Source organism: Macrotis lagotis, chromosome 1 (assembly GCF_037893015.1).
Source record: "Macrotis lagotis isolate mMagLag1 chromosome 1, bilby.v1.9.chrom.fasta, whole genome shotgun sequence".
Lineage (NCBI taxonomy): Eukaryota > Metazoa > Chordata > Mammalia > Peramelemorphia > Peramelidae > Macrotis > Macrotis lagotis.
The window spans coordinates 801716160-801741066 of NC_133658.1; the positions used below are offsets into that span (position 1 = coordinate 801716160).

The 24907-nt window shown below is 37.0% G+C and overlaps 1 protein-coding gene across 3 annotated transcripts in view; it reads left to right on the forward strand.

Annotated features, from left to right (window-relative positions):
• UVRAG (UV radiation resistance associated) overlaps positions 1–24907 on the forward strand; it is a 383712-nt gene that overhangs the window by 161301 nt on the left and 197504 nt on the right. For all 3 annotated transcript variants that reach the window (XM_074216910.1, XM_074216911.1, XM_074216912.1), the window contains 2 exons: positions 8034–8160; positions 18423–18507. In XM_074216910.1, coding sequence (XP_074073011.1) covers positions 8034–8160; positions 18423–18507 — 212 coding nt within the window. The remainder of the gene's footprint in view (positions 1–8033; positions 8161–18422; positions 18508–24907) is intronic.

Consider the following 24907-nt stretch of genomic DNA (forward strand, 5'->3'; position numbering starts at 1 on the left):
GGCCTCAGATATTTGATAATTACCTAGTTGGATGACCTTGGGCAAGTCACTTAAATCCATTGCCTTGCAAACAAAACAAAATGATTGGATTAGTTCACAGTTCCACCAACAACATATTAGTGTCCCAATTTTCCATATCCCCTCCAACATTGTCATTTTCTCCTTCTACCATTTTAGCAAGTCGTTCAACCCCTTTGCCTTACCCAAACTAAAAAAATTGAGGCAGCTATGTAACACAGAGGATAGAGCACTAGCCTTGGAATCAGGAGGATGGGAGTTTGAATCTAGCCTCTTACAACTTTGTGAGCTTGGGCAAGTCACTTAACCCTGATTGCCTCACACATCTAGGACCTTCCTCAGTTGTCTGGATTCTTTTCTAGTCACTGGACCCAGATGGCTCTGGAGGAGAAAGTAAGGCTAGTGACTTAGCACAGTGCCCCCTCACTCAGATCCAATTCAGGTGCTTGCCACAGTATCACCTCCCTGATGCCGTGGTCTTTTTCAAGAATGAAGTACAAACATCCTTATCACTGGTGACTCCACTCATCCTGGACTTTATGGACATAGATTTCTAAAATCAAGGGATTAGAGACTGCTGAATAGCCTAATTTAGGTCTTTCAGTGCTATAGCCTGGTATAAATCCTTTTAGGAAGGGATAGACTTTTAGGTGACTTGGTATGTGAGCTGTCAGCACAGAGGTGGGAAATATGGATTCTCCAAAACTAGTAGTTAGGTTGGACAGTAGATAGAGCACTGGACTTGGAATCAGAAAGATTAAAGTTCATATCTGATCTCAGACACTTACTCTGTGATTCTGGGTAACTCACTTAACCCCTGCCTGCATAAAATTGGAGAAGGAAATGAAAAGCCATTCCAGTATCTGCTAAGAAAACCCATGGAATTTGGTCCATGGTGATAGGACTGAATGAAAAACTGGAAGAACCCAATAAGCCTTTGACTATTTCCCTTAGATTGGGACTAGGTGTCATTAGCCAATTACAAACTGTCTAGAATACTCTCAGTTCTACCATCACTAAAAACAAATTTGCACAGACAAAACCACAATCAAGATCAAAAGAAATGTGGTAAAATGGGAAACAATCTTTGCAACTAATGTTTCTGACAAAGGACTCATTTCTAAAATAGAGAACTGAGTCAATATTTTTTAAAAAAGCCATTTCCCAAATGACAAATGGTCAAAGGATATGTGAAGGCAATTTACATGTGAGGAGATGAAAGCAATCCATAGTCATATGAAAAATTGCTCTAAATCACTACTTATTAGAGAAATGCAAATTAAAGCTTCTCTGAGGTACCACCTCACAACCACTCAGACTGGCCAATATGACCAGAAAGGATAATGATCAGTGTTGAAAGGGATGCAGGAAATCTGGGACACTAATACATTGTTGGTGGAGCTGTGAACACATCCAACCTTTCTGGAGAGAAATTTGGAACTATGCCCAAAGGGCAACAAAAATGTGCATACCCTTTGATCCACCAATACCACTACTGGGTCTGTACCCTGAAGAGTATATCACTTGTACAAAAATATTCATAGCAGCCCTGTTTTTGGTGGCAAAGAATTGGAAAACTGTCCTTCAGTTGGGGAATGGCTTAACAAACTGTGGTATATGTATGTCATGGAACACTATTGTTCTATTAGAAACTATGAGGGATGGGAATTCACGGAAGCCTGGAGGGATTTGCATGAATTGATGCCGAGTAAGATGAGCAGAACCAGAAAAACACTATACACCCTAACAGCAACATGGGGGTGATGATCAACCTCAGTGGACTCGCTCATTCCATCAGTGCAACAATCAGGGACAATTTGGGGCTGCCTGCAATGGAGAATACCATCTGTATCCAGAGAAAGAACTGTGGAGTTCAAACAAAGACCAAGAACTATTCATTTTAATTTAGAAAAAAAAACCTGCTATCTTATTGTCTGATCTTGCTATCTCCTATACTTACGTTTCTTCCTTAAGGATATGATTTCTCTCTCATCACATTCAATTTGGATCAATGTATACCATGGAAACGATGCAAAGACTGACAAATTGCCTTCTGTTGGGGATGGGGGGAAGGAGTAAAATTAGGGGAAAAATTATAGAACTCAAAATAAATAAAATCTTGAAAAAAAGATACTTAGAATATTCTGTTTTCTTGAATACTGAGGGTATTCCTTAGCTTGATTGAGTGGACTGAATACTGGATTTTAAGATGTATTTCCCACATTTTCCCCTTGCATAGACAACAATAAGGGTATATAGGTATCAGGGAAGGCTTGTACCAATATTAGGGCTGTTGAGTCTTTTTCAAGACTGCTTCCTTCTTTTGGTGCCCAACTTGCCACCCAACTCTCATCTGTGGCTCTAAGAAGTTCTAACATGGATCATTTGGCTCTGCTTGTGTGGCAAACTTCTTGGTGCTATAAGGCAGAGGGTCCACTGCGCATATAAAAGCTGACTGAAATTTTCTGGTTTATATGAGAAGAGGAGGTTATCCTCCAGGAATTCAAGAATGCTTGCTTTGTCCATCTTTCTAAAGGAAAAGGAAATATGTTATCTCATGACTATTGTCGGGGGGGGGTGCAGAAAGGAAGGGTTCTCTCTTTTAATCACTACTGGTAAGATTCTTGCCAGCGTCCTCCTAATAGATGGAAGATGGTCTTCTTATGGAAGATGGTCCTCTATCTGAGAGTCAGTGTGACTTCAGAAAAGGTCAGGGAATGGTTGAGATGTAGTTTACTGCCCAACAACTCTGAGAAATGGTAGGAGCAGAACAGAGGTCTTTACACACTGTTTATCGCTCTGTCCAAGACCTTTTATATGGTTAATTGTGAATGCTTGTGGAAAATAACGTCAAAATTTGGTTGCCCAGAGAAGTTCATTAGTATTGAACATCAGTTTCATGACAGTCGGCTTGCTGTGGTTCTGGATAATGGGCACAATGTTCTCATGCTTTCCTAGGCACCAATGGAATGAAGTAAGGTTGTATGAATATTCTCATACTTTTAAATTTTATTTTTTTTTAATTCAAGGCAATGCGTTAAGTGACTTGCCCAAGGCCACACAGCTAGGCAACTATTAAGTGTCTGAGGCCAGATTTGAACATGGGTCCTCCTGATTCTAGGGTCAGGGCTCTATACACTACGCGACCTAGCTGCTCCCATACTTTTGAACAAATTGTTTCAGGAATATTGTCAGATACCTTCAATGAAAATGAAAACAACATTAAGGTCAGTTATCACACCGATGATAAATTATTTAACTTAAAAAGACTTGAATCAAGACTAAAGTGGGGGGGTAGAGTTGGTACATGACTTTTTGTTGACATTATATAGTCAGTGTACCTTCTAAATCTAAGATGCAACAAAGTAAGGGTAAGTTATCTGTTTTTGTGCTAATTTTGACCTAGCAATTAACATCAACAAAATACAGGTGAAACACCATTTAGTACCATACCATCTATATGTGGAACCATTCGTTACGGCTAATGGAAAGATTTTGAATACTGTGGATAAGTTCACTTACTTTGACACTATATTTTCTAGGGATTTACACATAGATGATGAAATTGACACGTGCATTGCCAGAATTATTTTAGTATTTAAAATGCTCTGAAGGAAAGTATGGGAGTGAAGAGACATTAGACTGCTACCAAATTGAAAGTCTACAGAGCCATTATAATAATAATAATAATAATAATAATAATAATAATAATAATAATAATATTTGTCCTTCATTCTTGAAGAAGACAATAGCATCAGGGAGGTTATGCCTTCACAAGCAAGTGAATTAGATTTGAGTGAGGGGGCCCTATGCTAAATGACCAGTTTCACTTTCTCTTCCAGAGCCATCTGGGTCAAGTGATCAGATATGAATCAGGACAATTAGGGATGGCTCTAGATGTGAGGCAATCAGAGTTAAGTGACTTGCCCAAAGTCTCTAGGCAGAGTCAAGTACCTGAAGCTGGATTTGAGCTCCCATCCTCCTGATTCCAAGACCAGTGCTCTATCTACTGTGCCAGCTAGCAGAGCCATTGGTTCAGATTGCATTGTTGTATTTTGTGCAGCCTCTCCAGAATACTAGCACCAAGCCAGGAAACTAAATGGCTTCTAATTGAAATATCTTAGGAAGATTCTGAGGTTCAAGATAAGGTACCTGACACTGTGACCCTTTCTTGAATGCCAAGCATTCAAACTCCAATGCCGAGTGCTTTTTTCCTTATTGTCCTTGTTGTTTTCTTGTGTTTGCCCAAAAGACCACTTTACAGAGAACTCACACAACACAGGCATTCACATGGACATCAGGAGAAGCAGTACTAGGATACTCTCAAGGTTTCTTTGAAAAATTTTAGAATTGATTAAGAGACATGGGAAACACTAACAAAGGACTACCAAGCATAGGATGCTGGCATCAAGGAAGGCCATATGCTCTATGAATGAGGCAGAATTGCAGTAGCTCAAAAGGAACACGAGATGCACAAATTTAGAGACATTTCTACTTCAGTTGTTCATGTGGTTGATTTATGCCCAGCCTGTGGGAGACCTTTGCAAGCTTGTATTGTTGTGATCAGCCATAGTTGGACCCACTATATCATGACTCTATCATAGTGACATCATTTTAATCCTCTTTCAGAATGAAGGACACCCATCATTCAAATATATACATATTGCACCAAGCAGTATGTTAAGCTATGGGGAAACAGTGAAAGACAAATGACAGTTGTTGCCCTCCAAGAGCCCACAGTCTAATGAAGGTAGACAGCACCCATGAAGAAGTTGAAAAGCAGAGGGGATGAGAAGATACCCCTTTAGGTAATAGGGCATGCCCAAGAAATCCAGATGATACCCTGGGTGCTCCCCTTAAATGAAGGTTCTGGAAAAGTACTTGCTATACTTATTCTCCAATCAGAGGAAAGTAGCGGGCCTGGGGTTTGAAGATATTGAAGAAGCTTGAATACCACAGCAAGATGCAAGATGAAGGGGTTCCTGGGGCATGATGGAGAAGTGCAGGGGAGGGTGACTGTTTGGGAAATGAAGAGTAGGACCCATTTTCATAAATGATTTAAAGCCTCTGTTTCTGTTAGCTCTTCCCTAGCCTTATGTCATCAAGTTAGTTTCAGATGTCCTCAGAAAGGGAAGCATCTTTCAGTTTTCTGCCTAGCAGAATGAAGGTATAGTGATTATGAGGGAGAGTTCAGATAGCCTGGGAAGGATGGCCTTCTTAGCAGATGAAAGCATACTTCTGAATAATCAATCTCACCCACAGGAATAGATAAAATAGCATTGGACATGTCTGTAATTCCATCCACTCCCCTTGGGTCTGAACTACCTGATTTGCCTGTCACATTGAATGTCAGTAATAGCTTTAGGGATGGTCAAGACAACTTTGTTTAGCCTCTAATTCCCCATAAACTGCCAGGTGCCATTTTCCTCAGACCACAGATGATTGTAAGAAGGGGTTGGTATAATGAGTCCTCCAGCTTTCTTCCTTGTAACTAGAGAAGAAATATTTTTTGGCCCTATTGGACCTGATACTGTTAGGTGTTTTGGGTAACTTCAAGTGTTTGCATTTAATTCTTTAATTTCTGGTTTCCAGGAGTTCATGGTCTTCCCTCCATGATCTATTCTCTGTAATTTCAGGTGGGTGATCCAGATGAGGCAGGACCTTTGGGGAAAGAGGCAGGGTTCCTGCTTCCCTGTGTTGGATTTTATAGTACAGTTTTGCTAGTACCCCCCCAAAGGTTGGCTATCAGTTGCTTACTTACCTTCTCTCTGTTTCAGGAGCCATTTCCCAAGTACCCTGTTAGACTCTCATCTCCCATTGCCCACCTAGGAAGGCAAGGAGCTCTGTGACCTTTTATCAGCAGAGTACTTATTTGCATTGATAGCCCTGTTTTCCAAGCTACCGATATATCCATATTCCTGCCCCAGTTTCACTAGTTATCAATCCATATCAGAATATAGTTCTGTTTTGATAAAAACCCTTTATTAGCTGAGCAGTTGATAAAAACCCTTTATTAGCTGAGCAGTACGAGGAATCTAATTGCCTCTGAGAGAACCTGATCCTTGGAGGGGGTCTTTTCACCTCCATTATCACCCCTCAATTTATCAGACCCAGTTACTTTAAAAATGTCACCCCTTCTCTTGCAGATCCCCAAATGAGTAAATAGAATTATTTTAGCCATCTTAAAAAACCATAAGACATCCTTTTTTTTTGGAGCACATAACTGATTCATCTGACCTTGAAGGATCATGGTAAGTCCCCCAGAGCTCCCCCAACCTATATAACTATCATGGGGTAAGGGTCTCCATGCTGGCTGTGTTTTACTATGACCTCAGCAGCCACACTCCAGTGGGACATTAGGTTCCTGTTTGAAGTGCTCTTGAATCCTTTGTGATTTCTAGGTGGTAAAAGCCCACCCAGGCCCTGTTCTCTCTGTAGGAGAAATTTCCATGTTGTGGGGCAGTAATAGGAGAATCCCTGGGCTTTCTTACCACACTTCCCAAACCTGTCTTTCACTACGCCTCTCTCCAGCTCCTGTTTTATGGCTCACAAATCAGTGTGATGTGGTGGAAGCTGCGGTGGGAGTCTTGGCCCTGTGAGTCTGACTTTCAGGGCAAACTAGTCTAATTCATATTAGGGGTGGGTGATGGGGATGTTAATCCCGTTAGATAGTGATCATAATACAGAGGGCATTAATTAATTAACAAGTAACTCTGCCAGATGTTAGGGCAGTCTGTGCTCTTAAGGAGCATGGTAAGAAGAATTTTCCTGGGGGAAGAGAACAACAAGAAAAGGAGTCAGGAAAGAAATGTTTGGAGCTGAGAGTGGAAGAAAGATTTGTAGCAGGTGGCAGGAAGTAAAAAGTGATGTGTTGATTTCAAGCAAGCTGTTAGAAGCTCTCTTTTCAGGGCCCCTGTAGAATTCAAGTTTCCAGTGATGGAAGAGTAAGAGGTGATATTGAAGACCAGGTAGAAGTGTCTTGGTTGTAGTTGATATGGCTAGAAAACACTTAGGGTCTTGAGAGTTATTTCAGTTCATTTCAAAAGATTTCTACTGTACCTCAGCTAATGAGAACTTGAATAGATTACTTTAAGTCTTCCAGCAGGAAATTAGATGGAGTAGTACGGATTGAACCTTATACCTGGAGTCCTGAAGACCTGGGTTTAGATCTGACCTCAGACACTTAATAGTTGAATAACCATGGGCAGATTATTTAACCTCTTCCCCATTAACTAATAACAGTACTTATCTTACAGTGTTATTATGATAACAAAATGAGATATTTGTAAAGTGCTTAGCACAGTACCTGGTCCTTAATGCTCTTAATAAATGCGTGTTTCTCTTACCCTTCCACACCATCTGATAGCAAATTTAAAGGGACAAAAAAATCTATAAATGTGTTCATTTATATTGTATATTAATGTTATAAAGTACATTCATATAAGTTACCTCAGTTTTTCCACATAACCCAATGACACAGGTACTTTATTATCCCATCTTATGGGTAAAGAGACTGAGACTCAGAAAGGTTGTAGGACTTGCCCAAGGGCACATAATGAGTGACTGATACATACAACTAATGCTTAAAACCAAGTATTCCAAGTACAAGTTTCAGGGCTTTTGCCCCACTCCTTGGCACTACCTTGTAATGTGAAATTAAGATAGTTTGTGAAGGATCTGTGACTAAAAAAAGAGTGTCTTTTCAATATAGGTTATTTCTGTTTCTAATTAGTTTCACTGATCAAAACTGGAAGAAACTTTAGAAATCTAGACCAGCTTTCTCTTTTTCATATGGAGGAGAAGAAAATCATGGAAGAGATATGACTTTTCAAAAATAATAGGCATATAATAGTAGGATTCACACTCAGATTTTTAGATGCTCCCACTAGAGTGTAATTTCTTTGAGGGCAGGAACTGTTTTTGATTTTGAAGCTTAATTCTTTTGAGTATTCATTGATAATTCTTTTGTAATGCTTATGAATTCTGAAGGGCTCTTTTTTCCCCCCTTTCTTTAGAAAAAGGAGAGTGAATGCCTACAGCTGAAACTTTTGGTTCTTCGGAATGAGTTGGAAAGACAAAAGAAAGCCCTGGGGAGAGAGGTAGCTTTATTGCACAAGCAGCAAATTACATTACAGGACAAAGGTGAGTGGAGAAGCAGAGTAATAGTTATCTAGCCTACATATATACTGGTTTCCTTTTCTTCCTCTCTCTGTAATCCATATAATCATCTTTCTTTAAATAGGTAGAATAAAATCGGGGGGGGGGAGAAATCATTTCCTCTTTTTCACCCAACTATGACTATTGTATGTTATTTGACAATATATATATATATATATATATATATATATATATATATATATATATAATGAACCCATGTAATCTAAATGAAGTAATTTATTGTTAATTATATTGGGGATAACTTAATAGTTTTCTTTTGTTAAATTGAAAAATTGAATTCTCAAAATCTCTCTTTTTCGTATATAGTGCTTTGTAATTAGTATTTCAATATGGCTGCTTCTTCCATCCATGCTATTCTCTTTGGCATTCAAAGTTCTTCATGATCAGCTTCCTCCTAACTTCCTGGTCTTCTTACACCTTACTCCATGACCTGTACTCTGATCCAGTGACACTGGCTTCCATGAACAAGACCCTCAGATTCTTGATTTTGTATATTTTCTCTGTTCCCCAGAGCTTGGAATGCTCTGCTGCTCCAACTAATGACTCCTGGCTTCCTTTAATTCCCATCTGAATCCCATTTTCTTCCCTAACCCTCTTAATCCTTTTGCCTTCTCTTTGTTAAGTAGTTCTTATTTATCCAGGATTTAGCTTTCTCTATAGATATTTGTTTGCATGTTGTCTCTCTAGTTAAGAGTAATACTCCCTGAGTCCGGGACTATCTTTTGCCTCTTTTTTTATCCCCAACACTTCTCACAGGGTCTGGCATAGTTAGAACTTTATAAATATTTATTGAACTGAATTGAAGCAGAGAGAGGTAATGTGATTTACCTGAGGTCAGACAGCTTTTAAGTACTGAACTCAGTTTCCTGACTTCATCTATTGGGCTACTTAGCTGTCCAATTGTGAATCAGAAGAAAACTGATGAGCTGCAAGTCAGTTAGTTAGCTAGTAAGTTTCAGAACTGTGTTTTAAGCTATTCTCAGAACTTGCTTGGAGTTGTTTCATGTATATTAAGACATATCCAAATTTACCATTGCCTCTGGAGACATCATTAGGCTGAGAACATAGTAGATCCTCTAAATTGATTTTTCCATTTCATATGATCATTACATGGTATCATAATTTGTAACAGAGTCAGTAGCTGTGATGTGATTCTCTTTTGACCTACCATTAATATTGAATTCTATATGACATTTTCTACATTATAGTTCCATACGCCCAGTAAATAACTTTATAATTACATCATAACAAAAACCAAAAACCCAGTCATCTATATAGACTATCTCTCTCTCTCTCTGGAATACCTAGCCCTGATTTTGTAGTTTCATTAGTGTAATCTGGATTTCTAATCTCATTTTTAATTGATTTTTAAAATATATTAAGTAGTCAGATGAATTTTTATAAGTCAGATTCAGTTTTGAACTTTTAGCAATTTTCCTCCGACAATTTTATCTTAAGACTAGTGTGGTTAGATTTCTCTTTCAAGAACATGAGAGCCATAGTTTTACTTCTAGTTCAGGACTTAATTGGACTGTTATTTTTCAGGGAAAAATCTTGAGGAAAAAAGTGTTATGTTGACTGATAGTATAGACAATTTTTGACCTTAGACTGATGGTGTCCTGATGGAGCTTGAACTTGGTCTTATTCCAAAGCCTATTTTAGAAACTAATGAAATTCTGACACATAATGGTTTGGCAAATCATTAGAAAGTGTGATGAAATTTCCCCAGACATTGTTAGAATGGACCAAAGATGCTGAACAGATTCATGGAGCCCTGTTACTCACGTGACTTAAGTGTTGCAGGAAATATCTTAAGTCAAAGAAGTATTTCTTCTTCTTCTTCTTCTTCTTCTTCTTCTTCTTCTTCTTCTTCTTTCTTCTTCTTCTTCTTCTTCTTTCTTCTTCTTCTTTCTTCTTCTTCTTCTTTCTTCTTCTTCTTTCTTCTTCTTCTTCTTCTTCTTCTTCTTCTTTCTTCTTCTTCTTCTTCTTCTTCTTCATCTTCTTCTTCTTCTTCTTCTTCTTCTTCTTCTTCTTCTTGTAAGTGTCTGATTTCTACCAGTGCCTTTGGTAAAGGATTTGCATGCAATAAGTATGAAATAAATGTTTGTTTCATTTACTGTCTTTCTTAGAATTATTCCGTAAAAGGAGTAGCCTTATTACAGTGACCAGCAGAGTACTCTAAATGCTATAGGTGCTTAATAATAAATGTTGGTAGAATTGATTTAATTCTTAGAATTTGAAGGACCTCAAGGGTCATATATTCCAGCTCCTATGTAATTAAAAATACACTCTACAATACCTTTGATGCATGATTACTCTAGTAAAGGGCTATTATTATATCTGATATACCCATTTTTTTTTAGTTTTTTTTGCAAGGCAAATGGGGTTAAGTGGCTTGCCCAAGGTCACACAGCTAGGTAATTATTAAGTGTCTGAGGCCGGATTTGAACCCAGGTACTCCTCACTCCAAGGCTGATGCTTTATCCACTACGCCACCTAGCCACCCCATGATATACCCATTTTTGAACAACTATTACCATCTTTTTACTTCTATTAAAGCAAAGCCCAATTGGGCAGCTAGGTGGCGCAGTGGATAGAGCACTGGCCCTGGAGTCAGGAGTACCTGGGTTCAAATCCGGCCTCAGACACTTAATAATTACCTAGCTGTGTGACCTTGGGCAAGCCACTTAACTCTATTTGCCTTGCAAAAAAAAAAACAAACCTAAAAAACAAAGCTGAAGCAAAGCCTACTCTCTGTAACTTTACTCATTTTATTTTCCTATCTACAAATCAGCAGCCATATTCCGTAGGTGTAGTGCCTGCTCTGTAGTTAAGTAATAACACTTCAAACTTTTTTATTTTTTAAATTAATTTTTATTAAAGATATTATTTGAGTTTTACAATTTTCCCCCCAATCTTGCTTCCCTCCCCCCCCACCCCCCACGGAAAGCACTCTGTCAGTCTTTACTTTGCTTCCTTGTTGTACCTTTGGGTGTGATGAAAGAGAAATCATCCTAAAAGAAGAGAAGAGAAATCTAAGAGGTAACAAGATCAGACAATAAGATATCTGTTTTTTTCTAAATTAAAGGGAATAGTCTTTGCACTTTGTTCAAACTCCACAGCTCCTTATCTAGATACAGATGGCACTCTCCTTTGCAGACAGCCCAAACTTGTTCCTGATTGTTGCACTGATGGAATGAGCAAGTCCTTCAAGGTTGAACATCACTCCCATGTTGCTGTTAGGTTGTACAGTGTTTTTCTGGTTCTGCTCATCTCACTCAGCATCAGTTCATGCAAATCCCTCCAGGCTCCCTGAAATCCCATCTCTCCTGGTTTCTAATAGAACAATAGTGTTCCATGACATACATATATCACAGTTTGCTAAGCCATTCCCCAGTTGAAGGACATTTACTTGATTTCCAATTCTTTGCCACCACCAACAGGGCTGCTATAAATATTTTTCTACAAGTAATGTTTTTACCCTTTTTCATCATCTCTTCAGGGTATAGACCTAGTAGTGGTTTTGCTGGATCATAGAGTATGCACATTTTTGTTGCCCTTTGGGCATAGTTCCAAATAACTCTCCAGAAGGGTTGGATGAGTTAACAGCTCCACCAACAGTGTAGTAGTATCCCAGATTTCCCACAACCCTTCCAACAATGATCATTATCCTTCCTATTCATATTAGCCAATCTGAGAGGTGTGAGGTGGTACCTCAGAGAAGCTTTAATTTGCATTTCTCTAATAATTAATGATTTAGAGCATTTTTTTCATATGGCTATGGATTGCTTTGATCGCCTCATCTGTAAATTGCCTTTGCATATCCTTTGACCATTTGTCAATTGGGGAATGGCTTTTTGTTTTAAAAATATGACTCAGTTCTCTATATATTTTAGAAATGAGTCCTTTGTCAGAATCATTAGTTATAAAGATTATTTCCCAGTTTACTACATTTCTTTTGATCTTGGTTACATTGATTTTATCTGTGTAAAAGCTTTTTAATTTATTGTAATCAAAATCATCTAATTGGTTTTTGGTGGTGTTCTCCAACTCTTCCTTAGTCATAAACTGTTCCCCTTTCCATAGCTCTGACAGGTAAACTAGTCCTTTATCTTCTAATTTGCTTATAGTATTATTTTTTATGTCTAAGTCCTATAACCATTTGGATCTTACCTTGATAAAGGGTATGAGGTGTTGGTCTAATCTAAGTTTCTTCCATACTGACTTCCAATTATCCCAGCAATTTGGACTCTTTGGGTTTATCAAACAGCAGATTACTATAATCATCTCCTGCTTTTACACCTAGTCTATTCCACTGGTGCACCACTCTATTTCTTAGCCAATACCAAACAGTAATGATGACTGATGCTTTATAATATAATTTTAGATCAGGTAGGGCTAAGCCACCTTCTTTTGTACTTTTTGTCCTTAAGCTCCTGGCAATTCTTGACTTTTTATTTCTCCATATGAATTTACTTACAATTTTTTCCAACTCATTAAAGTAATTTTTTGGAATTTTGATTGGTAGGGCACTAAACAGTTTAGTTTTGGTAGAATTGTCATTTTTATTATATTAGCTCTACCTATCCATGAGCAGTTGATATTTGCCCAGTTATTTAAATCTGATTTAATTTGTATGAGAAGTGTTTTATAATTGTTTTCAAAAAAGATTCTGAGTCTGTCTTGGCAAATAGACTGCCAAGTATTTTATATTGTCTGAGGTTACTTTGAATGGGATTTCTCTTTCTAGCTCTTCCTGCTGTTTCTTGCTAGACATATATAGAAAAGTTGAGGATTTATGAGGGTTTATTTTATAACCTGCAACTTTGCTAAAATTGCTAATTGTTTCCAGTAGTTTTTTGGATGATTTCTTGGGATTCTCTAGGTAGACCATCATGTCATCTGCAAAGAGTGAGAGTTTTGTCTCTTCCTTCCCAATTCCAATTCCTTCAATTTCTTTTTCTTCTCTAATTGCTGAAGCTAACATTTCTAAACCATATTGAATAGTAGTGGTGATAATGGGCACCCTTGTTTCACCCCGGATCTTATTGGGAATGCCTCTAGCCTCTCCCCATTGAATATAATGCTTGTTGATGGTTTTAGATAGATACTGCTAATTATTTTAAGGAACAGTCCATTTATTCCTACACTCTCTAGTGTTTTTAGTAGGAATGGATGCTGTATTTTGTCAAAAGCTTTTTCAGCATCTATTGATATGATCATATAATTTCTGATAGGTTTGTTGTGATATAATTGAGTATACTAACAGTTTTCCTAATATTGAACCAACCCTGCATTCCTGGGATAAATCCTACTTGATCATAATGTATTATCATAGTGATAACTTGTCCTAATTGTTTTCTTAAGATTTTATTTAAGATTTTTGCATCTATATTCATTAGGGAGATAGGTCTATAATTTTCTCTCTGTTTTAACTCTTCCTGGTTTAGGTAACAGCACCATATTGGTTTCATAGAAAGAGTTAGGCAGAGTTCCATCTTTCCATATTTTTCCAAAGAGTTTATATAGAATTGGAACCAATTGTTCCTTAAATGTTTGGTAGAATTCACTTGTGAATCCATCAGGCCCTGGTGATTTTTTCTTGGGGAGGCCAATGATGGCTTGTTGAATTTCTTTTTCTGAGGTAGGATTGTTTAGGTATTTAATCTCTTCTTCATTTAACCTTGGTAATTTATATTTTTGTCAATATTCATCCATTTCACTTAGATTATCAAATTTATTGACATAGAGTTGGGCAAAATAATTTCGAATTATTACTTTAATTTCCTCCTCATTGGTGGTGAGTTCACCTTTTTCATTTATGATACTAGCAATTTGGTTTTCTTCTTTCTTTTTTTTTAATCAAATTGACCAGGGGTTTATCAATTATATTGGTTTTTTCATAATACCAACTTTTGGTTTTATTTATTAATTCAATAGTTTTTTTGCTTTTGATTTTATTAATTTCTCTTTTAATTTTTAGAATTTCTAATTTAGTATTTAATTAGGGATTTTTGATTTGTTCTTTCTCTTAATATTTTAGTTGCATGTTTAGTTAATTGATTTCCTCTTTCTCCAATTTATTCATGTAAGCATTTAGAGCTATAATATATATACTGAGAGTCGCTTTGAATGAATCACATAGGTTTTGGTATGTTGTTTCATTATTATCATTATGTAGCATAAAATGGTTAATTCTTTCTATAATTTGTTTTTTGGTCCACTCATTTTTTAAAATGAGTTTATTCAGTTTCCAATTTGTTCTGAGTCGATATTTCCTTTGCCCAGTATTGCATTGTGATCTGAGAAAGATGTATTCACTATTTCTGCCTTTCTGCAGTTGATCATTAGGTTTTTATGTCCTAGTACATGGTCAGTTTTTGTATAAGTTCCATGTACTGCAGAGAAAAAGGTATATTCCTTTCTATCCCCGTTCAGCTCCCTCCATAAGTCTACCATGTCTAATTTTTCTAACAATCTATTTACCTCCTTAACTTCTTTCTTGTTTATTTTATGATTCGATTTATCTAGTTCTGAGAGTGCGAGGTTGAGGTCTCCCACTAGTAGAGTTTTGCTGTCTAGGTCTTCCTGTAGTTCTTTCAGCTTCTCCTCTAAGAATCTGGGTGCTGTCCCACTGCGTGCATATATATTCAGTATTGAAATAGCTTTATTGTCTATGGTACTTTTTAGGAGGATAAAGTTTCCTTCCTTATCACTTTTAATGCTATCTATTTTGTTGCTGCTTTGTTTGAGATAAGGATTGCTACCACTGCTTTTTTTTTACTTTAGCTGAAGCAAAACATATTTTGCTCCAACCTTTTACCTTTACTCTATATGTATCTCTCTGCTTCAAGATGAGTTTCTTGTAAGCAGCATATTGTCGGATTCTGGTTTGTAATCCACTCTGCTATTTGCTTACGTTTTAAGGGAGATCTCATCATTCACATTCAAGGTTATGATTACTAAATCCTTATTGCCCTCCATACTTCTTCCCTCTGTATTTTCCCCCCTTCCCCCCCTTATCCATATACCCCAGTATTTTGTTTCTGAATACCACCCCTTCAGTGTATTTGCCCTCCTATATCACCCCCTCCTCTTTCTTTCCCTTTCTCTTTTTCCCTTTTCCCTTCCCTTTTGTTAGTCCCCCCTTCCCCCCCCCACTCCCCCTCCCTTTCTCGTCCCCCTCCCCTTTTCCCCTTTTAATCCTTGAAAGGTTAGATGTTTAAGTTAACCAAGTATGTGTAAATGGACTTTAAGCCAAGTCTGATGAGAAGAAGATTCAGGTGTTTCTCATCTCCTCCCTTCTTCCCCTCTATTACCCTAGGTATTTTGTACCTCTTAGTGTAATGAGATTTACTCCATTAATTCCGCCCCCTCCTGTCTCCTTCCTCTCCCCCTTTTTAATGAGGTAGTGTTTTTGAGATCATTCTATCTGAGTCATAAAAAATTCTGAGTATCTGTCACTTCTAGCTAAGTACGTTCTGTCTTAATAGAGTTAAAATTCTTGAGAGTTTATTAGAGTCTTTCTCCCAAGTGGGGTTAAAGCCAGTTACATCCCATTAGATAGCAGTCTCATGGATAGGTCATGAATGTCCATCGCTTCTGGCTAGGTATATTCTCTCTGTTAGAGTTACAGTTCTCAAGATTTATGAGAATCTTTTTTCCCCATGCTAAAATATAGCAGTTTCAACTTACTGGATAGCAGTTTTTTTCTCCCCCCCCATTTTTTTTTTTTTACCTTTTCATGTGTCTCTTGAATCTCCTGTTTGATGTCTAAATTTTCTGTTTAGCTCTTGTCTTTTCATCAGGAGTTTTTGGAATTCTTCCATTTTGTTAAATGTCCATCCCTGGAAGAGAAGGCTCAGCTTTGCGCGATAGTGGATTCTTGGCTGCATTCCAAGCTCCTTTGCTCTTCGAAATATCTCATTCCAGCCCCTTCGATCCCTTAATGTTGATGCAGCCAGGTCCTGTGTGATCCTTACTGTGGCTCCTTGATATTTAAATTGTTTCTTTCTGGCTGCTTGCAGCATTTTCTCTTTTATCTGATAGTTTTGGAATTCAGCCACAACATTCCTTGGTGTTTTCATTTTAGGATCTTTTTCTGGAGGGAATTGATGTATTCTTTCAGTAACTACTTTGCCCTCTGGTTCCATGATATCAGGGCAGTTTTCCATCACTAGATCATGTAATATTAAGTCCAGGCTTTTTTTCTCTTCATTGTTTTCAGGAAGTCCAATAATTTTCAGGTTGCCCCTCCTCAACCTATTCTCAAGGTCAGTGGTTTTGCTGATGAGGTATTTTACATTTTCTTCTATTTTTTCTATTTTTTGGTTTTGTTTAACTGGCTCTTGTTTAACTGGCTCTCTCATGGAGTCATTAGTTTCTGCAGACTCCATTTTTTTGGGGGGGAGTTTTCTTCATTAACCTTTTGCAACTGCTTTTCCAATTTGTCCATCATTCTGATTTTCAAAGAGCTTTCCATTTGACCAATTGAGGTTTTGAGAGAATTAATTTCTTTTTGCATTTGCCTAATTGAGGATCTGAGAGAATTATTCCCATTTTGTATTTGTCCAATTGATGATCTGAGAGATTTATTCTCATTTTGTACTTGTCCAATTGTATTTTTTAAGGATTTGTTTTCTTGTTGCAAGGTATTAATTGTCTCTCCCATGTTTTCCAGTTCATTTTTAAACTCCATCCTTATTTCTTCAAGGAAGTCTTTCTGTGTTGAAGACCAGGTTGTATTCTCCTCAGAGGTTCTAGGTCTCTCTGAGTTAGTGTCTTTCCCTTCCAAGAATTTTTCTATGGATCCACCTTTCCACTGACCCTTCTTCATTTTACTAAGACCTTGAGTTGGGGAAGGGCTGGTTCACAGGGCCTTAGGATTGCTAAAGGCTTTACTCATGCAATTTCTCTGTCTGCCCAGTAGGAGGTGCTGGTTGCTTTCTCTGGCGTGTCTGTGACCTTGATTGAGGCCTTCTCCCTTAGCTTGAAGGGAGGAGTTGTAGCTAATGATTCTTTGCCTTAATCAGTCGTGGGCTTTTCCCTGGCCTGAGGTCATCTCTCTCCCTATTGTCAGCTGGCCTGGTTCTTCTGCTCACTCACCTGTGCCTGAGGCAGAAGTAGTCTGCAATTGTTTGTTTTGGGAAGAGGTCTCAGCAGCAATGGAGGCGTGTTCTCAGAGTTCCTGAGGCCAGAGGAGCCCAGGGTTGGTGTGTCCACAGCTATCCTGCACGAACTCTCCCCCAGCCCTGTTGGCAAGCTCAAGGGGGTCAGCTTGCCCCTGCTCTCTAGTTGACTCAAGCCCCTCCCATCTAGCCCCACTGCTGATCCAGCTGGTCTGGTTCTCGGACCCTCAGACTCCCTGGCTCCAGTTCAGCTGCTAATCTGGTTGATCTGCGGCTGATCTGCCCTCTGAGCCCAGACTCACCCACCCAAATTAGTCCAGTGCTGCTGAGGGAGACAAATCCTGGGGTAGATGTTCTTTCTCCTGGCTTTTCTTTCTGCCTTTTGTGGGTCGGATTTCTTTTAAGAGGTTTGTTTCATATGATAGATGGGGAAAGATCAGGAGACTTTTCATCTGTTCCTATCTTCTCTCCACCATCTTGGCTGGTAGTCACATATTGCTATTTTTAATGATAGTGACAATAATAATAATTGCTAGTATTAGCAATTGAAAAGTCTCTTCTAAATTCCTCCGATCTTGTCTTATCCTGTTCTGGAGGCAGTCCTAGCTTTTCAGAATCATGCTAATGTAGTGCATGGTTCTGTGAAGCTGATTTAAGTTGGTCAGACATCATATCTACATTGAAGAGACTCATCACTATTTTGGTTGAAGATTGATCAATTTTTCAATTTCTAGATTTTAAAAACTGAAGTAATGAAAGGACTGAGAACTATAAAAGTGAAGGTGTTCTCACACAGACAAAAGCACTCCCCTCCCCCATTTACTGTAGAGATGTTACCTTTGATTTTAAGATAGACTCTCATTTTCATCTTATAATTATCCAGTCTGCACAAATGATTATGTTTATCACTTCCATTTTAGGGACCAGTTCCTTCAGTAGGTTTGACTCATGGTAGGTTTGCAGAGGGAATGATTTGACCTTCTGGTATCCCAAGATTACAGCCCCTGCCTGGCTAGTGCTGCCTGTGTTGTTGAAATTTGGAAGCATTCTTACCAGAAGTATACTTAATATCTAAAAACTTGCTCCATCTCTTTTCAGGAAGCACATTTGAGAGTGAACATCTCAAGCTGCAACTGCACAAAGAATCTTTAAGTGAGCTGAGAAAGGAGTGCACTGCCAAAAGGTAAATGGTGTTAGCACATTAGCACCACTGAATCTCATGTTGACTCAGGGGGCAGTTTGCCTGGGGGTGTATAACACATTATATAATATAAGAATTGGTGTGAGAAAAATACTGGATCACTAGTATGAAGGCTTGAATTCAAATTCTGTCTATATTTCTTCTTTTTCATTTTATTTAATTTTTTTTTTCAATTACAGGTAATCCTGAAAATTTTAACATTCTTTTTTTAAAAATTTGAGTTCTAAATTCTCTTTCTCCCTTTTCTTCCTTTTCTGGAATTGAGAAGGCAAGCAGTTTGGTAGAGATTATACATTTTCATTTGCGTGAGACATTTCCATATTAGCCATGCTGGAAAAGAACGCACACATTTGATACTACAAAGCACATATGAAGAGAGACACTATCTGTATCCAGGGAAAGAACTGATAAGTAGAAGTATATATAGAATAGTTTTATATACATTTACTTATTTCTAATGCTAGCCAAATCTGGGGCAGGGACAACTAGGGAAGGAAAAAAAAATGAAATTTACACAATAAATTTGTTGCAAGTTTGAAAGGAATAGGAAGTTGTGCATAGTAGTTTTGCAGTATCATGTTCAGTTTTATTGTACTATGTTATAGAAATGCTTGTTTTATTCCATAAATTAAAAATAAAATAAAACAAAAACACAGATTAAAAAAAGCAACAACAGCAAATATAGTTTAAAAAGTAGATTTCAATCTTCATTCGTATTTCATCAGTTCTTTTTCTGAAAATAGCATTTTTTCATCCTAAGTCTTTGAAATTGAAATTGTCTTTTGGTCATTGTATTGCTGAGAATAGCTAAGTTATTCATAGCTGATCATTGTGCAGTATTGCTGTTTTTGTGTATGATATTGTCTTGGTTTTGCTCCATTCCCCTTACATCATTACATGGAAACCTTTCCAGATTTTTCTGAAAGTATCCTGCTCATCATTTTTTATAGCACAATTGTATTACATCATAATCACACAGTTTGTTTATTCTTCAATTGATGAATATCCCCTCAATTTCCAACTCTTTGCCACTAAAAAATAGCTACTAAAATATTTTGTTTCATAGAGATCCTTTTCTTTTATCTCTTTGGGATATAGATTTAGTAGTAATAATATGGCTGAGTTAAAAAATATGAATAGGGAGGTGGCTAGGTGGTGCAATGGATAAAGTACCTGCCCTGGAGTTCAGGAGTACCTGGGTTCAAATCCAGTCTCAGACACTTAATAATTACCTACCTGTGTGGCCTTGGGCAAGCCTGGCAAAAACCTAAAAAAAAAAAAAATGAATAGGTTTATAACCCTTTGGATATCGTTCCAAATTGGTCTCCAGAATGGTGTGTGCTGCTTATTTCAGAGGTGTCTGGGGTGTCTTAAATTTACTTCCATAGGCCACTATGCAGAAAATAAACACCAATCATGTGCTTATTATTCTTTGCACTAGTCTTGCTACTTTTCAACCTAGAAACTAGCATCATCTTCAGAGCTTCATCTCATGTCCACACTTTCATTGTCCTCTCATTTCTCACTTCTCATTACTGCTGCTACCATCACCATCACTTCTTCTCCTTCATTTTTCCCCCAGAGCTCATCACAGGGACTACAGTACCATTGTTCTGGAGGACTTTCTTGTTTTCTTTTTTGCTTTTGTACCAGTGGCATCTAAGTGGTGCAAGGCAGCTAGGTGGTAAAGTGCATAGAGCCCTGGGCCTGGAGTCAGGAAGACACATCTTTGGGACTCAGATATGGTCCCAGACATTTACTTGCAGTGTGACCTTGAATAAATCACTTACCTCTACTTGCCTCAGTTTCCTCATCTTTAAAATGAACTGAAGAAGATAATGACAAATTACTCCATATCTTTGACAGGAGAATCCCAAATGGGGTCATGAAGAGTTGCCTATGACTGAAAAATGAGTGAACAACCACTAGTGAAGCAGTCAGGCTGTCAACCTATCACTTCTTGCTTTTGCATTACTTGTCCCCTGGATACCCTTACACTCCTTTTCTATTTCCTCCCTTCCCCATTTCCACACCAGTAAGTAATCTTTTCTTATCATAATATGATTTTGTTTTTTTAGGTGTTATTTAGAGCTCACTTATAAAATGAATACTAAATATTTTTCTAAGAAAATATTTATATCCAATTTTGAGATATCTGCATATCTACACGTCTTTTGATATCTCTCATTTCTTCTTTGGGAACCTTGCTTTCCCACATATTCCCATTTTCACCTTGAAAAAGGTGAAGGTGAAAAAACCTTTTCATTGAAGTTACCAAGTATCCCAGTAAGTATAAAAGTGATATAATGCAGAGGATTTTATTTCTCTTCCACTTCATCTTCATCAACTAATTTGTTAGCTAACCTGAAATTATTTTCATTATTTTGTTATTTTTGAAGAAAATCATCATTATAATACTTTCATACATCATGACCAAATAGATATTCCATTGAAGCAAATCTTGAACACCATTAATTTAAATAATGATAGAAGTTATTTCAAGGGAGTTAACTGATATGCTAGAAACAAAAAAAAAAAATAACCTGAAAAATGGAAGGGCTAGATAAGATTTTTTAAAAAAATTTTCAATATTAGCTTAGTTACTTCATATTGATTAACAAGGCACTTTATTAATTTCCCTTCAATAGCACATTTGATCTCACTGTACTTGAGAAAAAAAAACTTCAAATATCTATTACCAAATGGCAACCACACTAGTGGCTCCTCTAAATATATGTCATTTACAATTTTGTGCACTTTAAATTGCAACTACTGCTTGTATCATGGGGCAAAAATGTATAAGCATTTACATGAAAATAGTATATTGTATGAGGAATAAATGAAAAACAGTCCTAGGACTTCAAAGAGAAATTTATTTATAAGGTAATTATTAAATAAGCAGCCCAAAAGTGTCATAATTTTATTATGTTGATTTTTGTGTGGCTTTTGACTCAGTTATGCACTCTGTATATTCATATATTGAAAGTATATAAAATTGACTCTAAGGAAATAGAATATCCTGATATAATGAAAATGCTGGAGAATTTAATGTCAGTGGAAAACCATTTAAAACTTGCTATGAATTCAGTCATGTCAAGAATAATTCATATGAAATGTGGTAGATTTTTCAAGGAAGCTTTTTAAGGCCATTAGGGTTCTACCTAAACTTGAATCAATTACGATGTCTCCTGGTTTTTCCACCATGGTTTTCCAATCAGACATGTTGGATGAAAAATTCACAATATTTACAATATTTACTTGATTCACATATATTAAGTCAAACTATGTAGTTTAACCATTAAAAAAAGCCCCAATAGCTACAAAAAGCAGTTATTTTGTGCACCTATAGAAGAGTCTACAAACTATTGTATATAAGGGAAATAGGATAGTGGTTTGTCCCAGACAGCTTCTATCTGAGGTCTTTTTAAAAGATGAGTAGGGTGAGATGACAAATTATAAATATATGAACAAAATATTATAGTTATTTCTCAGTTATATAACATTTTATAATTTACAAAGAAATTTACTGATGAAAAAATTGCCTTTGTTTCAAGAATGAAGTGACTTAGGGTCACCTAATTATTAGCAAGTGACTTGGCTGGAACTTAAATCTGAAAATGCCCTTTCTCCTATATCACATGTTATTTTGCACTGTCTTTAACATTATATTCCTTCAATATAGTTCTGTGATTTACTTGTTTCTCTGAGTCTCATGGTCACTGTCCTAGATCAGATTTTCACCAAGAAAAGTCTGTACTATTTCAACAACCTACTTATAAGTTATCAATTCTCTTTTCTGTTTTCCTTTAATATTGCTTTCATGAAGCCACACAGCAGTCTGTAGTTGCTAGTCTGAATTTTGGGGTTTGACTTCCTAGTCCTCCAGAATCTGATAGCACTTACCTTCCTTCATTATTTTTTATTTGTTTGAAAAGACTCCTACCCTCTGCTCTAATTCAACTACACTGTTACATTCCTTGTTGCCTTATTATGCCTTTGCTTATATGTCCCTTCTATTTCCACTTGCCAAATGTCTTTCCTCTTGCTCTTCTAGTCAAATCTAATCCATCCTTCACAAAGCAAACCTTGCCTCCTCTGTGAAACAGTAGTATCAAAGGACTTTAAATATGAGCCAGTCCAACTCCTCCATTTCATAAGGAAACCAAACCCTTATATCATTTCACATAGCTAGATGTATGATAAAGACACAATGAGAATCCAGGTTCCTGGACTGATAACTCAGCATATTCCATTCTGCTGATATATGCCCAAGTTTGTTTTCATTAGTCCAGCTCCTTTACTTCATATTGAAACTAAGGTAGTATCAGAGACAGGATTTAAACTTAGGTCCTAAATCCAAGTCTAGACTCTTTTCCTTTATGCCAATTATCTCCTGACTCTTAACCTGATAATATTTTCATTACATTGTTTATTAGTTGTTTTTTTGTAAGGCAGATAATTTGTAGAGGTGGGTCAATAGGGTACCCACATCACTTAAATTAACCGAAGTGCTACTATCCCCAGTTATAGCAAGCTGAAGTTGGGGAGGTTGTTCAACTTCTCATACCAATATAGCTTACAAGCTTTCCATTCTCATGCAGGGAAGCTGAAGCTACTAAAGCTTAAACCTGCAGTAAAATATCTGGGACGTCCCATATTAAAATCATCTTATTTCTGACACACATTATTTAATGAACTTAAGTCCCTAGAAATTCAAAGACCATAGCTGCCTCATGTGATGCTGAGAATGACACCTGAGAGCTCCTCCCTCTCTTTAATTAGAATTTAAGAATTAGCCTTTTAGGAAAATATAAAAAAAAAAGAAAAAACAAAACAAAACCAGATTTCATTTGAACAAAGATGAGTGTTACCACTTTTTTTAAACTGGAGTGATCTTCTCAACTGTTTAGGTTAGTAGAGTTCAATCAATCAAAGTATTTTAAGGAGTTTTTCTCTTGTTTCTGGTTAGCTTGAAGATTGTCAAAGAGAACAGCTTGGAGACTTACTTGTGTAGGGAAGATTTGCTTTAAGGAATTAAGGCTTTCCTCTTGGATTCTATATATGATGCTGACTTTAGGAATCTAGTGTGGAGAAGAAAGAAACTTCCCTGAAATATGATTTTAAAGGGGAAATGGCCTCAATTTGCCATAAAACATTACATATGAGTATACATTCATAAATGGCATCATCCAGTATCATCCACTGAGGATAGTAACAGATACATCCATTTTATATATTATTTAAAAATATATATAAGAACTCTAGAGATATGATATCTCCTAAGGGGGCAGCTAGGTGGCTCAGTGTATAGAAGATATGAATTCAAAGCCAGCCTCAGACACTTCGTCATTGCCTAGCTGTGTGACCTTGGACAAGTTACTTAACCCCCCATTGCCATAAAAGAATGAATGAATGAATGAAAGAAAAAGGAGTGACTTTTAAAAAAAAAAAGACATCTTCTCTATCCTGACTCTCACAAATCCACTTCTCTTCCAGATTTCCCTATATAACTTCCCCTTTATATTAGAAGGCACCCCCTTTCCTGACCCGAGTTCCAGTGTCAGTATCACTTGCATTTTTAGCTAATATAGTCAGTTGCTGAATCTTGTCATTTCTTTCCCCACAATTGAGATATATGTCCTCTCTATTAACACAAGTTTCACACTGGTTGAGACCCATATTACCTTCTTGGACTACTACAATAACCTCCTAATGAGCTGTTTCTTCCTATTCTAATTTATCCTTCACAAATAGCAAAGGATTTTCCTAAAGTGCAAGTTTAATTATACCATTTTCAGCACCTTTAAGAACTGTTACTTCCCAGATCAAATACTCTTTTGTTTGTCATTTTTAAAAACTCTTCACAACCCAGACCTTCCTTCTCTTTCCAGTTTTATTATTATGTTACTCCCTTCTATGAACTTTCCTCCATAGCCTGGCCCACTTGCTGTTCCTTACACATGATATTCTATCCCTGGAGACTTTTGACTTCAAATGTTCTTTCACTGCACTTCTACCTCTTAAAAATCCCTATTTATGTTTAGCTTCTTTCAGGACTCAATTTCAAAACCACCGTCTTTCAGTGATAGGTCTTTTTCCCATTCTCTAGCTATAGCATGTCTTTCCTTAAAAGGCTACTTTCCATTTATTTTTATGTATGTTGTGAAACATATATATACATATATATATATGTAAATATGTCCTTTCCTCATTAGAATGTAAGCTCTTTGTGGACAGAGACTTTGTTTTTTTCTTTATGTCACTAGCACTTAGTAAATATATAGTAAATATTTGATTGAAATTGATGTAGTAGTTGGTTTTGTTGGTGTTCTTATAGGTACTTGTAATCTTATGAGGAGATAAGATTTAAAGAAAAAATATG